Here is a 17,814-nt window from a genome sequence, read left to right as displayed (position 1 = left end):
TGACACCTAAGTTCTAATTAACAACTAGGTCACTAGGATTAACAAGGAGCCACCTACTCTAAATATGATTTTTCCAGCAAGATTTCAAAGAACTTCATCTAACAGAACTATATTGGCAAGATAGAGGAATGTGATAGGCAGTTAGGTAGGACCTGACCCAAAATCCACTGAATACAACTTATTCTTTCACTGGGTTTATCTTAGACTGATCCTACAGACAGGAAGCCATAAAAATAACACAGGCTTGTGAAAATAATACATGCACATTATAACTTACATTTTTATATGAGATTTTCAAAATAAAAATAAACCAAATAAATACTTCAGAAAGTACATTACACGCTTTCACAACCCTCAGGTCTAGATAGCGACTCTATGAAGGTAAGGTTCCATAGAAAGAAATAGCAAAGTATTTAACACAAATTTAACATTTAACATTTTGCAACGATTTTGAGAAGACTTTGTAATATTCATTGTGATAACTCACAATTCAAAAAACCTTCTTCAATATCCCTTTTAGATATAAAAGTTTAAAAGTGTACTGGGTTTTGTGTAGATACAGAGCATTTCATTTGCCAAAATAATTACAGTAACTTGAAGTGAAACCTGAAGTAAGTTTATTTTAATAATGATATCTAATATCTGAGTATGAAATCTGTTAAAGCCCAGTAACTGGGCTGAAACTACATGCAGAACTCTTTCGTCTAGTCCAGAGTATTATATTAATAAAGGACTGGATTATAGGTACATGTTACTTGCCAACACTCAGGTGTTTAAAAAATAACCAGAAAGTTGACGAGGATGCTGCTGGAAGACTGGCCGAACTACTGGGCCTATCCTCCTCTGAGTGGCCTTTTGTATAACTGTTACAGCAGTATTCCATGCTTTTACAAGCCTTCTTTCCCACCCTCCTGTCACACTGGTACTGTTATACATGCTGGAACACATTAGCCTCTTCTCTCCCATCCTCCTGCCACCAGTCTCAGCCTCTGCCACAGGCAGAAAACAGCTGGAGGGGTGGCAGAAGGCAGAGGGACTCCTTAAGCAGGAAAGAAAGTTTGCCAAAATTATGGGAGGGAGAGTGGAGAATCATGACTAATCCTTAGAATACAAGGATTAATTCAGTGACAGAAAGATGTTTCTTTGCCAGCTGAAGAAACTCACGCTGCTGTCAGACAAATGCAAAATTTGTCTTGACACCAATCACCTTCCACTCACATACTTGCAACAACAATTGACTGTCACTGTAGGAAGAATTTGCAGTTCCCTAGCCCTCCCACCCCATTTAAAAGAAAGCATTACCTGGAAGGGCTATGTGAGATAGTGGTTTGTTGATAATTGGAAGATGCAGGACTACCACGCATGGAATTCTGAGAAATATTAAACTGTGACATCATCATCCCTATTTAAAAGAAGACAGTAGCATTAACTTTACACACATTTCCTTTTTAATCAATGAAGTCTCTCATTTCAGAAATGATTATATGCAAAGAGATTATAAACATTACAGACATTAACATCATCTACCCACAACTGTTAGAAAACATTAGAAATGATCAATTCCATGTAAGATGTCCATTTTACATCATGACATAAAAAAGTGTTCCCTAAAGCAGTATTAATTCAGCTATAAATATTAACAGTAGTTCCTTCCTCTGTTCCTTAAAGCTTCCCAAGCCAAAACCTACTAGTAAATAGAACCATTTTGTAAGAGGACATATATTCCACACCCCAGGCTGGTGCATACAGTACTCACTGTGCCAATAAGTAAAAGATTTGGAAACTTCACAAGTCAGAAGAACACAGGAAACTTATCTCCCATTTTTAGAGCAAGTACAGCAAACAATCATCACAGGCTGAGTGCTGCAAGATATTCTCACTGCTTCTATAATGCCTTAGTGGTTCCCTTCTACCCAGGGACAAAAGCTTTCTATTCAACCTCCACTATGCTTATAGGAATGTTATCAAGGAAGATGCTGAAATATTTCAATTACAAAGCAGCACCAACATCCCACAGCCTGTAGATCCCCACAGTCAAGTTTTGGAAATTCCAGAGTTGCACTAGCTGGCAAACCACAACTAACAATGTGCTTGAAACTAACTAATTTTAATAGGTATTTGGACAATGCCCTTAATAATTTGCTTGAACTTTTGGTCAGCCCTGAATTGGTCAGGCAGTGGGACTAGATGATAGTTGTAGGTCCCTTCCAAATGAAATATTCTGTTCTATTCTATTCTATTTTAACCTGCATCATTATTCAGGAGAACTTAAAGGAAATTTTTTTTTCTTCTCTTTGATACAGGTGTAAAGAACTTCCTAACAACAGCATGACACTAGAAGTTGAAGTGATGCAGAAACACAAAAACTTAAATAAATTTTAAGTTATTGTAATGACAGAATTTAATGTCTTGCAGCTAAAACAGTGTCAGAATTCACATGCAAACTGCAGCTTGGGAAGCCACAGCAACTGATCCACAGCCGTGGGTAAGAGCAAATCAGTAGTACACATATTTTAAAGAAAAGGTTAGACAGAAGTCTGACAGAAGTCCCCAATCCAGAGCGTTGGGGAGCTGTCAATACTTCAACTGCTATCACCGATTTCAATTACTGCAATATTCACACAAGCAAAACTAGTTTCAGAAGTCCTCCTTGTTACCCTCTTTTCTCTTCCTCTCTGCCCAGCAGAGAAGAGATGTGATAATCCCGCAGGAATGCAGCCGTTACTACCTCCCGGTAGGTGTGAAGTGCTGCATTCCAAGTACATTAGCACAGGACAACTAGCCCAGAGCAGGAGTGAAAGCCCCATGTTGTGCTGAAAAAAAAATCAGAGACCTCCATACTCAATACAGAGGACATTTCATTGTCCCAAGTAACACAAGGGGACTCCTCAATTCCGGCAAAATTTGTTTAAAGGGACACTGGTTGCCTCGCATAGAGGAAAGTGAGGACGAAACTCCAGGGGTTTTGTGTTGGAGGCAGTGCCTGGTGTGCCCACTGCCACTCTCAATGCAGCTAGGTACAGTATTTTAGTTAAACTACTAGCCCTTAACATTCATGTACAGAATGCTGACAGAATGCACCCGTATGAGCATGAACTATATAGGCGAAGTTTAATTTTATGCTTAAAACACAGACTACACTTTTAAAATACTTTAAAAATATATCCATTTATTTTCTCCTCCCTAAATTTAAAACATGTTTTGAACCACAGATGTGCCAGTTTTGGGTTTAAAAGAATGACAGAAAATATACAAATTAATCAATTTTAAATGCCATTTAAAAAAACCCTAAAACTTATTCTGTGATGGACAGCTCTCACTTCTCTATCTCTGTTGGGGGGGTGAGGCGGGACATGGGAGGCACAATCTGGGTAACTTAAAAGAAAAAAGAAAAAAAGAACAAACAACAAAAACAACCAACCTACCAACAACAACAAAAAAACCAGTGTCTCCAAAGTTTCCAGACAGATAACAAGTATGCCTCATAACGATGTAATAAGAAAGAAGTAAAAATAAGCCCCAAACATTTAGTCTAAAAAGGAGTTGAAACTAGTCTGTGCCCGTTAGCACTACATTGTTGTCGTATCACTAAGCAGCAGATCTATGGATCCACTGTTCATTTCTGTACCTTAAATATTTAAGAACTTCTTTTAAATGCAACCTTAATTTTGAATGTTGGTAATGTTCAGATATGAGAAAACATCATCCTAGTAGTAACATTACTAGAATGAATTTCCTTAACACATACTCCTGGTCTTGACTATAATTTTTTTGCTTGGAAAAAAGTGATACACATAAATCCATCTTAGCATTCCAACTAAATGCCAATGGATGCACTACATAAAAACACAGCTCAAGGTCACAGAAATAGTCTTGTACAATTAAACTGTATTACAACATCATGGATGCTTAAGCTAGGACTCCTCAGCAACAGGTGATTTTTCAGTTAAATATAAACTCTTATTGAAAGTGTTGCAAAGTTTTTCCCTTTTACAGGTATACATGCACTTGAATCCTTGTATAAATGAAAAAAAAATCCAAATAATTGATGTTTATGGAAAGATGCACAAGATTTTAATCCCCCAAAATTCAGAAGTTCAGATAAACGGCTTAAAGTGAATTTTAAGTCCCTTCTGAACCCTAAGCCATGCTATGAATACTGACCTATTGCAATATACTAGTTAGCTTATCTTCCAACACATATCTGCTGAAAGACAAAGCCAAAGTGTTCAGAGGGAAAAGAGAAAAAATTATTATGAAAACTGAAACTAAATAGTATCTTAATTTTAAATAAATAAAGAAATCCACCTCATTCATACACTATAGAATGTAAGACAGATGTAGCTGCAAGATGGAACTCAGAACTTTCTATGTCATCTGATTAAAAAGGTCTAATATAAAATTAACATTTTGCCCTTGTACAAAAAGTTAGGCCTGACGCTGCATGGTGCTGTGACTCAGTCTGTTCAGACAACCTGGTAATAGAAAATAGTCTGAAAAATCTAAGTAAAAATGTAATCTAAAAAAATCTAAGCTGTATAAAGACTGTTTCAACCATGGGACTGTTATCAAAAGACAGGGAATAAGAGTTCAGACATTGCTGCCACATTACCTGAAATGAAATATGCCAGCAATGGAGGGGGGAAAGGTGGAGAGTGCCCACTCAGAAGTGTCCACATAATACATCCTTCTTGCACTATTTGTTCATCATAACGAAAATCACTTCTTGCTCTAAACTTAGTGTTGAACTACAGATCAATATGAACTTCGGAAAAAACATTAGCACAGAACTCTGCTTGTGCTTTACCTTATATTCCCAAGAATTCAAAACAAAACACAGTATTTAGCTTTCTGAAGATGCCTTTATTTCCTGACAAACTGTACTGAACCAAGAATTTTACTCTGTTGTTTAATATAATTCTCTAGCCAGGTGATATTCCTGTTCTTGCATCAGAAATGAAGGTGTCCTGCTTTCGGCTGGAATAGAAAAATAACTCTAGTATAGTGCTATGTTTTGAGTTTGGTATGAGAAGAATGTTGATAACACTGACGTTTTCAGTTGTTGCTAAGTAATGTTTAATCTTAGGTCAAGGATTTTTCAGCTTCTCATTCCCAGCCAGCAAGAAGGCTGGAGGGGCACAAGAAGTTGGGAGGGGACACAGCCAGGGCAGCGGACCCAAAGTGGCCAATGGGGTATTCCATACCATGTGATGTCACGTCTAGTATATAAACTGGGGGGAGTGGGGGGTGGCAGGGATCGCTGCTCGGGGACTAACTGTGTGTCGATCAGCAGGTGGTGAGCAACTGCATTGTGCATCACTTGTATATTTCAACCCTCTTTTTATTATTATTATTGCCATTTTATTAGTGTTATCATTATTAGTTTCTTCTTTTCTGTTCTATTAAAGTGTTCTTATTTCAACCCACGTTTTTTTCTTTTTTTTTTTTTTTCCCCAATTGTCTTCTCCATCCCACTGTGGGGCAGGGGGGAGTGAGTGAGCGGCTGTGTGGTGCTTAGTTGCTAGCTGGGGTTAAATTATGACAGAAGGCTAGGTGAAATGAATTTGAGTTCACTTGTCCATGCTAATGCTGGAACTGACAGTCAAGGGATCATGGTGCACAGACTCATCCCAGGTTGAGTAAATAGACAGGGGGTCCAGCTGCCTTCATTCCTTCTCAATTGTAGGTACTACAAATACTGGGTCACAGTACCCAGACTGGACTTCATCGCATGCTGGACTCAGCAGAAGTCAGAAGGACAATATTCAGAAGGAAGACAGTAAGGAAAGCAGAAGAGATTAATTTGAAATACTACAGAAGAGCTTAAATTTCATTATTCTAGCTGGCAAAACGCATTACCTAAGATCCCTATCAAACTCTCAATTGTTCTGCAAATCATGACTCTACAGAGATTACAATATCTGTTCGGAAACCAGAAGAAAACCCAACCTTTGCTGCCCCAAGACATCAGTGTAGTGTCCTTTGGCCTTGCATATCTGAATGGGACATAGTAACACCTAATAAGGCTACTAGAATTTGCCAGCATCTAGCTTAAACATCCACCTATTTCCCGTAAGAGTGGGGCCTTTGTTGACTGATAATAAAGTCACACTTCACCTAGCTTTTCCAAACATTCATTCCAGGGCCTTCTTCCTCTCAAAATACTTAGTCTACAGCTATGCTTTTCCCTTCTTCCCCCTTTCCTTCCAGTTTTCAGATTTCATACTTACACAGCAATGCTTGGACTTGTACAAGTATTCAGAATTATGTAAAATTAAATATTCAAGGAGGGTTTAAAGTCTGATCTCTTCTTGTTCTCTGAAACCACTTCGTTAACTTTACTGAAATTAGACAAACTACTCTTTTAAGTTTCAAATAATGTTGAATTATTTTTTACTCCATACTAATACCTTCCTCCAAGCATAGGCCAAAGCACACTTAGTAAAGACAGAGGTGCTTTTATTTCATTAAGGATTATTCTTAACCTATTGAATCAAACTGCAAAAGTGTTTCTCCCTGTGAAGCACAGAATTAGCAAAAATTAGAAAGAAATTAACTAGCTTTATCTTCCTTTCAAATGTCTCCCTTTTACACTGGCAAAAAATTATTTTACTCTACAAAATTGGTGGAAAACTCTAATTCAAGCCTATGTTCTTTGTGGAACCACACTGCACTGGCAGGATAGTCAAAACTCTTCCCACAGCTGGAAAAATCATACTCTGCCACAGCTGCCACTAAACACAGGATCTGGAGACTGTTTTCGGGGCTTAAATTTCAGGATATATGTATCAATGAACTTACAAATATTTAGCACTGCCTTTAACAATTTCAACTCCAGGAAATTTCTGCGTTCTTTCAAGGAACCTGTTCTGTCCTCAGCAAGATCTTTTCAAATATTGTATGGCTTTTTACTCACTAGCCTAGTTGAACAAACCTAATAATGTCATTTTATTATTTTTCCCCTCCAAAAACACCCTCCACTTCCTATCCCCTGTAGAGTCCAATAACATTTCTATCTATATCTCTACAGTGCTAGCAAAGCTTTATCCTCACACTGCAGAAACTATGGAAATTCTACTCGTTTCATAGTTTGGTATTTAAAGAACACACTTCAGGTGCAAGTCTCCAGATCTACAACTAGAATCTGACCAATTAAATCTTTGCTTGGTCTCTCTCCTTCATTTTTGCTGTCCAGCAGTATATCTCACTACACCTCAGAAGAGAATTAGCTGTCAAAACAGTAAAATCTGTAGGGCATCACAAATTGCTGAGACGAGGAATGGCAGAGAAGAGCCGGTAAGTATGGTCCATTCAACCTTATTCCTTACCCCAGAACTATTAAGAACTACCACTGCAATGATACTGAAAATCTGTACGATTATAGTGCAAGATCAAGGCATATTTTTCCAACTTCAACTATTTACTAAGACAAATATATGAACCTAGCCATAAAGAAATTAAAATAAAATTATTTTAAAATAAAATCCAATCATTCATGGTAGAGATTAAACTTTGTAGTGAAATTAAACATTTTTTACAAAAACACCTGGTAGAGCTTATTTCCATGCTTATTCTAATACAATTGCCCTTAGATGATGTCAAGGTACATAGCTTTCTATCACTATCCAATACAAGGTAAGGTATAAATATCACAGTTGTGCTCCATATAGATTTGTGGTTAGTATCGGTCCCCTAAACTTGCAGGACATAAAATGCAATCAATAAATAATAAAAAATCCTTACCGCTTTGTACCCCGTATCTGTTTTGCATGCTTTTCTCCCTGAAAACATTAGGATTCCTTGCCAGGATAGCCTGCAGCAAGACTGGTATATCTCCCTCTGGATCATCACTGCCAAGGTTATCTTTCAACTCTCTGGAATTGTGGAAGTAAGCAAATAAAGAGGCAAATGTATTTTCAAATTATAAGAAACTATGAGTCAAGTAAAAAAAAAAAACCAACCAAAAAAACAAAAAAAAAACCAAAATGAAAGAAGACAATTTACTGTTAAAATATAGCGAAAAACAACTCTGCAAAGCACTGTTCCCTGCCTTTATTTTTTTTTTTCCTCTCTTCTTTAAGGAACCGCAGAAGAGGTATTCCTACTAATCTTCAACATTATTTGCTGTTACTAAGCATTTATATATACATGGCTGTCAGTTTCAGACTATTATAAAGTTTCTTATACACACTTTTATATCATGATCTTCTCCATAAAAGAATGCTTTGGCATAACATCAAGAAAGCATTACTGTAGGAGTGAATTTATAACATTCAGGTTGCAGCCCAATGCTTTGAGAATCTTTTATTTTAAAAAGGGAAATTGGCATATCTTTGACATCACAGGATTTCCTCTGAACCATAAAAAAAAAATGTAATGGATTTTCTATAAATGTATCTGTGCTTTCACTTATTGTTTGCTTTGAGGACTTTTAAAAGCTACTTCCATTTGAGCAAAACAATTGATTGGTACATGTAGGAAAAAGACAGGGTTGTCAACATCAGACAACTCAAAGGACACTAGGGAAAAAAAAAAACAAAACAAAAAGAGAACACATTAGCATACTTGCTTGTTCAATTCTTAAAATATTTAAGTTCAGTACCTAATCAGAATTGACATGGGTCTTACACGGGTGTCTCAAAAGGGGTTTTTTTTGTGTAATACTGGGTATATAATTTGTCTATATGCATTATTAACCAAAAGTGGAACACAAATGACTATTGCACAATCAACACCACAAAGTCTGCACTCCTAACTAGCAAGAATGGAATAAGCAGCAGATCTACAAAATAACACCCATAGTTACGCAGAAGGGCTGCCAGACAAATTATTTACATTCTGCCTGACTGAAACATTTGACTCTCATATAGCAGTCATCTATAAGCAAGCCTAATAAAAACCTGCATCAGATTCTCACATCATTCTCAATCCAGTTAATTTTGATTTCAAGGTATAAGGACGGTGATCTAATATAGTTGAAGTTCAAAATACATACATGTGATCTGTTGACACCTGATTGAGACTGTGGACGAGCTGTGAAACCAGATTTTCATCCCTGCAAGCCAGAAGGCAGTTCACCTCTTCAGCTATCCGTCCATTGAAAAGCAGGCTTTTTGTTGTTGTAGCAGGTAAAGGTGATGGAAGAGGCAGCTGGTTCAAAACTGTTATCAGAAAACAGAAAGAAGTTCAGAGTCATTTCATGAAAGACAAGCATATAGATACGGACACCTTCTTACTCCACCATGCGATTAAGAAAGAAAACTTGACAACTACATTTAAAATATAGGGAAGATTTCTGGATTTTTTTAAATCATGAACATCCAAACACACACGCACAAACACGCAAAAAGGTTGGACTCTGTTTTAAACAAAGTAATGCAGTCAAGCCCTCAAGTTGTATTACTACATTATTGTAAATATTTAACTGTGCTAAGGCAAGTAGTATCAATAAAAGCACACTTTTAAACATTCCAGAATATTGTTATTTAATATGTTATGGCAGCTTTCTCTTGGAGCCAAAAGCATTGATAAAGGAAGGAAATGCAAAATCCTTGTAGTTGTGTGCTGTGCTTTAAGTGCATTGAGCATATACTATAAGTTTTCTACTCTGATGATACAATACACAATAATGTACATCATTACTGTATTTAGAAAAGAAAAATTGCAATTCAAATAGAAGCGTATAATACATTAAAATAGCTAGCTTTCATTACTTGCATCAGATTACCTTCAGTGTGCCAGAAACTTGGAAAAATTAGCAAGATAAAACAGTATAAATTCAGCTAGTTAACTAGCCTACTCTACTGCCTCTAGTCATCATGTCCTCCATGTTTTTAGGGCAACAGGTCTTGCCCATTCCAGTTCCTTCTTTTCATACAGAGAAAAGTCAGCTGAAGCAGTTATAAGCCTTTCTCTTTCAGCTGCTCCTGAGATTGTAAACATCAGATAAATATAACAGATAAAGAAGCAAATGCACCTAATACAAAGGCTAATCACACCAAGGGTAGTTCAGTGTTTCAAGAAACTCTTGCATCAGGAGTCTGGCCAGTGACTTCCACCAGTTAAGTATTTTGACTTTCTTTAGAACCTTACCTGCAAATACTTAATGCCGGAAAACTGTCCATAGTCCAGAAGCTTATTATTTGCATCCTGATGGTCTGTTATTAGGCATACATAATGACACATATACACACATCTAAATACATAAGCAGCATCTTCCAATTTGATATTTCAGAATATCAGGACATGAAGAAGTGTTTTTTTTCCTCCAATATATCTGCTTTTTTTACTGTAGACAATTAAATTCAATTGCTGGATATATACTTTCAGTGTCTGTTGGAAAGTCTCCAAATTTCAACAGTATAATAATAAAATCAAGAGCTCAGAAGAAGCACCTGGGTCACTGAGTCCAATTATCCTCAGACAGAAAACTGAGCTATAAACTGTCTTACACTTTATAAACAAGATGCATCTTTTTTCCAACTGCTCTTTTAGCAATGATTGTTCTAGGACCTCATTATAGTACTAATAAATCTCTTAAGTTTTCACTAGAAGTTTATTTTTGGCCACATTATAACCATTTTGTTTTGTGCCCGTATCAGCTTTTAATGTAAATAGTTCTTTTCCTTTCTTTGCATTTTGTCTTCCTGATGTATTTAAAGACAGTACACACACCTCATCTGCTCCTTTTGTAGGCTGAACAGCTAAGAAGGAAGACTCATAGGTTCAGCCACTTATTTCCATTCTAGTGTCCATTCTTTGCACCTGTTACTTAGAGCAACTTCTTGGTGCCTTGTCCAAACCTAGGAACAAGGTTTCAAGTATATTCAGCATATTCCATAACTCTATAGTTAGTTAAGCATCAGTCTAATCCTCCCTCTCTCTCTCTCTCTCGTATGTTTTAGAGAAGTGTTTTATCATTTATATGTTTTTCTTTACTTGTGCGGTACCCAGATATGCTACTGAATGATATTCCAAATAAACAATGAATTCCTGTATTTCATTTCAGGTTTCCTTAAGGGTTTTTTTAACCTACATTTCATGTTTAAATTAGCATGCTTTAGTTGAATAGATCTTCAAAATTCAAGCAATGACAAAATTAACATTTTTAATGCCAAATATTATTTTGAACAGATTTACCTCTAAGAACTTTTAAAATAAAACTATTTTTAGTATTTTGAAAATGCAGGTATTTACCAAAGAGGTAGAAAATAGCATAGCAAAGACAAGAAAAAGAAGAGTACTTACGGTCTGTAAGACTAGCAATCCCTGCAAGAGTAGTGATGGGAACATGAGGCATATCCCCATTCATCCTGAAGTTCTGGGAGAGTAGTGCCTACACAGATATTTTAGTTCATGTGCCAGCTATCATTACTTCCCATCTCCCAAGCACTAAAAAAAAAAAAAAAAAAAGAACAAAACCAAATGAAAATTCTCAGTTACTGTTTTAGAATTTTAAATTCAGTAACATAAATAAAACACAGTCCATACGCTCAGCTGCATACTAAGTAAATTTTGTCAAGAGTGGGTAGAACAATGTAGATTTTAAATATCAAACCATATTAAGCAATCATAAGGCAAGCTTCTGGTCTCAGAAGCAGAGCCCTTCACCAAAAAAGGTGCAAGATAAAGCAATCAAAAGAAAATTTGCTCAGGTCATACAGTAGCAACTAAAAAATTGGTAACAAAACTTCTGTTAGTTCATAATGCAGCGGATAGCACTTAACGCATAACCAGTTTAAGTAATTAGCTGCTATATTCACTTCCCAGTTTTGCAGAAGGAGGTTTTTTTCATACAAGAACAGGCTAGCAAAACCAAAACAAGTAATTCACAGATGCAAAAATCAAGGAATAAAAGTGACAAATACAGAATCTTACTATATTTTAAAAGTAGTAGCTATTTCAAAATTGAGCTGAAAATATCTCTTTAATATTAAACACTTTTTGGTCAAACTACTACCAGAAACTGTATCACGCCCTCCACAATAAGAAAGGGCTTAGCCACCACTGAACTAGCTTGTTTATTTCCTGTAAAACAGCACAGTTTATATTCAACTACTGAAAAAGGAATTTGTTCACTCAGTTTTCCCTAACTATAAAGACCCCAACTGTAAGAAAGTCCACACTGCTAAAAAAAGAAAACAAAAAAAGGTCATCACAATAATTTCAACCGCAGTTCCAAAACAACAAAAATTTACAGAGATTACACATTACTGGTCCACTATTATGCTAATGAAATGACAAAATTTGAACATTAAATTTTCTGAAGGCAAACAAAATAAATTAAAGGCAAGGAATTTGATACACGTGCAGTTACCTATTATAGACAGGCACCTGTGTTAACGGTTTGGGAAATAGTAAAAAGACTTCTGTAAGTATTTATGTTATCTACTGAAGATGCTGAAATCGTGATTTGCTTACACTTACTTTACAAGCCAACATTTTTGAGAATTACATATACAATACATACAAACCAAAAGATGACTGTCATTTCCTTAGTAATTTTTATCTCATTCTTTCTTACACCACACCAATGGCAATATATAAGACATCACTGTTAATAAATACATATGGATTTCAAGCAAGACAAGGAAACTGAACGTTGTAAGTCTTTTTCCTGCTCATAGTTTTCATGAACTACTGAAGTTAAATTTTCAAAGTTTCCCTATCTACACACAACTGAGTTCTTTGAAAAACGTACCAACACTGAGGTTAAACAGAACTGACAATGAGTTGACTTCCTTTGCTGCACCTGACACAGTCTCATTTTCACCACTAACTTACATTTGTTTTAAAAATATACTACATTACAGATACAGAAATCTAGTTAAGGAAACTGCTACAGACAGATATTCTGTGTGGGTTGTTGTTTTGGCTTTCTTTTAATCTAGGAGAAAACAGCCTTTAAGCACCTAGAGCAGTTTCAAATACTACTTGATACTCGAGGGCTTTTTATCCAAAACAAATACCAATATACACAGCATTTCAGTGGTTTCTTAGCTCCATAAATAACTAAGTCTTTAAGAAAAAAAAAAAAAAAAAAGGAGTACCTAACTTTTCCCACAAAGAGTCTGCAATAGCAAACCAACAGGAACTAACATTTTTAGAATTTAAGTTTTCATTGAAAGGTTAGTAATTAAAGAACACCTTTTACATATAAATTATATGTACAATAAAGAGGTCCTATCTGATGATCTCTTCCCTCCTGACTGAAACTGCATCAAAGCTGACCAAAACCATGCCACTAGTCAGCGCTCTTGGACATCCTGCATGTAACACAGAAACAACGAAAAAACAAGTTATAAAAAAATCTGTGCACCTTTCTTCCTGATCACCTGGGAAAGCTTTAAACATCGGAGGCTGTCACTACTAATTCAAGTTCTTTCCTGGTATTACTGCCACTGTAATTAAATTACACAGATTCAATGGGAAAAATTCCTTGAAAACCAGACACTTAAATTAGGAACCTTCTCCACAGATACATGATAAAAAACCTGAACTGGCAAGATCCAGACCTGAGAGTGGAGCAAGTGCAGTGAGTTAGGATGGTCAGGGGAAGAGTAAACTTTCTTTGTAAGAGGAGAGCAGAAGGGTTTGGTTTGTTTAGCTAACAAAACAAAGGTCAAGAGGGGATGTGGTTGCTCTCTCTAAGGCTGTCAAAGAAGATTACAAAGGAAGCATGCTACAGGGCAATGCTAGCACAACAATAAATGGGGGGCATGAATGCAAGCAAGAAGAATATTGGGCAGAGCTTCTCACCATCAGACCTGCCACTTTCTAGAACAGCCTTCCATTAGGAGTAGTAGTGATAAGCAACACCGTTACTTTAAAGATGGATTACACAGATGTTACAGAAGGGACAGGATGTGGTTGCCTGCACCAGCTGGGAACTAAGCAGAGCAATTCAAGAAGTCTGTCTCTTATGCTACAAAATTTTTGTAAATATGATGATGAGAGTAAACAGATGAGAGTAAACAAAAGACAAAAAGAGACTGATGGGATGAAGTGATGGGATTAGTTTATACAACAAACACAATATGAAGAAACCACATAGGAATATCTGGGTCCAAATATTACGTCTGTTGTGTTGAGAGCAAAATTGTGTTTGTTATACAACTGGCAGACAAGTTGGGATTCAATTCCAGAACTAGAGACTGAGATCCAGTGAAACTAGAACTCAAATCTGAAGTCACTGAGAACATTAGTAAACTCACTTATTTAAGGAATACCGGTAGTATAGCATTTCTACCTCTAGACTGAAAAAATTAAACTGTTATATTAGCTGAATTAAGGAAATCAAAGAACTGCTGCATTGGAAAGCTTTTAAACAATGCATCAAGAGTGTAGTGTAGCAGTTCACACAGAGCAGTAGAAATCAACTTTACATATATGCAAATGAGGTCTTGCATATTCAATATATGTTTATTTAGGCTCTTGCTCTTTATAAGAAACAATGGATATTGTAAAAGATGTTTCAGTGAGGAAGAAACTACAGTGTACAAAGGAAGTGCTACAAAGAACCCCTCGATGAAAGGAAAACAGTGAAATGGCAACATATATTGAGAATAATATATGAAAAAGCTAGCAGTGTAATACACAATAATGAAGTGAAACCAAGCCAAGATAGCAAGGAAAGTAATGTTCAAAAAGTTTATGCTAAGTATAATAAGCATACATTTAAAGTGCTACTTCCGTATGTTATCTTCTTTCCTTTTTTTTGTCAATTATGTATATTCTCCTTTACTGCAAATTAATATTGCAAGAAAATTCCTAAGAAAATGTTAAATTTAAAATGTTGTGGTTGTTGGGTTTTGGTGGCTTGGGGTTTTTTTTTGTGTGTGTGTGTGTTCTGGGTTGGGGTTTTTTTTACTGGTATTTTTAAAGCAGAAAGTAAGTATGTGGTGGGTAAAACAGTCCATAACATAGACATGGAAAATTCTGACTGTCTTCAGTGGCACAAGGTTTGAGCTGTGTCATATGGATCCTCTCTACACCTCATCTCTCTATATATTCTGCACTTCTCACCATAGTACTGGATTAATGGCAGAGTGGAAAACTAACAGGAAAAAAAAGTATCTCGTTAGAGAGAATGGACAGGCATGGCTAAAATAAAGGGAGGAAGAGAGGATCAAAAGTTGTCAACAATTTAGGTAGAGAGACAGTGATCATCAAGTGAAGGGAGACTACAATCAGGGAAGGGGAAAAAAAAAAACCAACACACAACCCAAGCAAGCAAACAAACACAAATCACCCCACAAAAACATCCAAGAAAAGAGAAACAAACCGCATTTGTATTTTTTCAGATATTGCAGCATCTGACTATCAATGAAGCGATGACAGGACTCTGACCACTTGTTATCATACGAAGATTCAAGCTCTGCATTTATGAAACATTCCTCTAGGCTGAAAAACATTCTTGCCTCCTTAACAAAAATATCACTTCTTCCACAGCTTAGCTATGTGCATGCATGAGAACAGTGGAAAACAAAATAAAAGCAAAAATCTATTTATGTGCAGTAACACACAGACTCAGTAGTAATGCAAAGATAAGTAACCAACCTCAGGATTCAGAAATTTCCTATGTACATTTAAATGTTTCACTCCCAATATTCCAGGGTATTTCTGAACTTATATCTTTGGATTTGAAAAATAATTTACACGACTGACCTAATATATTTCTGAAAAGAAGATTAGAGACAAAATTAGGTGAATTAAAATTAAATTTTAAAGAAGGGCTATGGTATTAGGTCTCTATTTTTTTCTTTTTTAAAAGCATTCTATTAGGTAGAATACTTTAAATAGTTATGTTTTATTTAGTTTAGATTATGAAATATTTCTTTAAAATGAAAATACTTTAAAAAGTAGTTTTCATTTCTTGTATGTTGAACAGCATCATACTGGTGTAACTGCAGCACCATGATCAAAGTTGATTTCTGCAGCTGCACACTGAAAGTAAATGAGTACAACTCATGTATTAGCTATTTTATAATTTAGGTGAGCAGGGCACTTTTGTTTTAAATCAGCAAACATGCTATTAGAAATTTAAGAAGCCTTGCCTCATCACCAGTTTTAAACTTCCATATTTTGCAATAAACTACTTTTCTTCTTAGTTACTACATCAATCTCTGCTAGTTATCAGTCCATAAACTGTCCTTTGAAAAAAAAAATAAATAAAATCACTTAAAGAATGAGGGAGAGAAGCAGAAAGAACGAATGAATATTCTCTAGTTCTCATTCAAGTAAGATGCCGTGACTGAGGTACATCATACAGATTTACCCACAAGAGGGCAGATTTCTGGTTTCCATACCAGAACTACAGTTTGATACAATGACATTAAGTTTCCAGAACTAAATGCTTTCAAAAATACTTAAAAAAAGACTAAGGAAGGAGATACAGTTGCCAAAACATAGTTTAACACTGAAGTACCTGGTGTGGTGGGTTGATGCTGGCTGGATGCCAGGTGCCCACCAAAGCCTCTCTATCACTCCCCTCCTCAGCTGGACGGGGGAGAGAAAAATATAATGAAAGGCTCGTGGGTCGAGATAAGGACAGGGAGAGATCACTCACCAGTTACTGTCACAGGCAAAACTGACTCGACTTAGGGAAAATTAACTTAAATTACTACCAATCAACCAGAGTATGGTAATAAGAAATAAAACCAAATCTTAAAACACCTTCCCCCACCCCTCCCTTCTTCCTGGGCACAGCTTCACTCCCGAGTTCTCTACCCACCCCTGCCTCAGCAGCACAGGGGGATGAGGAATGGGGGTTACAATCAGTTCGTCACACATTGTGTCTGCCACTCCTTCCTCCTCAGGGGGAGGACTCCTCACACTCTTCCCCTGCTCCAGCATGGGGTCCCTCCCATGGGAGACAGTCCTCCACAAACTTCTCCAGCGTGGGTCCTTCCCCCACAGGCTGCAGTTCTTCACAAACTGCTCCAGTGTGGGTCCCTTCCACAGCGTGCAGTCCTTCAGGAGCACACTGCTCCAGTGTGGGTCCCCCACGGGGTCACAAGTCCTGCCAGAAAACCTGCTCTACCGTGGGCCCCTCTCTCCACAGATCTGCAAGTCCTGCCAGGAGCCTGCTCTAGCGTGGGCTTCCCATGGGGTCACAGCCTCCTTCAGGCACCCACCTGCTCTGGCGTGGGGTCCTCCCCGGGGTTGCAGGTGGATATCTGCTCCACTGTGGACCTCCCTGGGCTGCGGGGGACAGCCTGCCTCACCATGGTCTTCCCCAAGGGCTGCAGGGGAATCTCTGCTCCGGCACCTGGAGCACCTTCTCCCACTCCTTCTTTACTGACCTTGGTGTCTGCAGGGCTGTTTCTCTTACATGTTCTCACTCCCCTCGCCAGCTGCAGCTTCTGTGCCTGCTGCAACTTTTTTCCCTTCTTAAATCTGTTATCACAGAGGCGTTACCACTATCATTGATTGGCTTGGCCTTGGCCAGCGGCGGGTCTGTCTTGGAGCCGGCTGGCATTGGCTCCATGGGACACAGAGGAAGCTTCCAACAGCTTCTCACAGAAGCCACCCCTGTAGCCCCCCCGCTACCAAAACCTTGCCACACAAGCCCAATACACAGGGAGGGGCGTGGGGGGGTGGGAAACAACCAAACATGCATACTCACAATATAAAGCATCTTAACACTAACTCAATCTCGAAAAAGTCAGTATTGGAAGTGAACAGTAATTAATCACTGATGCAGCTGTCTAAAGTTAAAATAGTAATGCAAGCAACTATGAAGCCACGTGGTATGAATCTAACTTGAACAACCAAAGCTGGGTGGTGGTTGCAGCAGGTGGGAGGAGGTGAAGA

At 37.3% G+C, this 17,814-nt stretch overlaps 1 protein-coding gene across 4 annotated transcripts in view; it reads right to left on the bottom strand.

Annotated features, from left to right (window-relative positions):
- Positions 1-17,814, bottom strand: part of NIPBL (NIPBL cohesin loading factor) — a 170,848-nt gene that overhangs the window by 92,155 nt on the left and 60,879 nt on the right. For all 4 annotated transcript variants that reach the window (XM_075021387.1, XM_075021386.1, XM_075021388.1 and 1 more), the window contains exons 2-5: positions 11,248-11,391; positions 8,996-9,161; positions 7,744-7,874; positions 1,303-1,402 (exon numbers count right to left, since the gene is read on the bottom strand). In XM_075021387.1, the coding sequence (XP_074877488.1) occupies positions 1,303-1,402; positions 7,744-7,874; positions 8,996-9,161; positions 11,248-11,311 (461 nt within the window). In that variant the 5' untranslated portion in view covers positions 11,312-11,391. The remainder of the gene's footprint in view (positions 1-1,302; positions 1,403-7,743; positions 7,875-8,995; positions 9,162-11,247; positions 11,392-17,814) is intronic.

This window comes from Buteo buteo, chromosome Z, assembly GCF_964188355.1.
Source record: "Buteo buteo chromosome Z, bButBut1.hap1.1, whole genome shotgun sequence".
Lineage (NCBI taxonomy): Eukaryota > Metazoa > Chordata > Aves > Accipitriformes > Accipitridae > Buteo > Buteo buteo.
The sequence above is the reverse complement of the archived record's forward strand: the minus strand, read 5'-3'. Positions and strand labels throughout refer to the sequence as shown.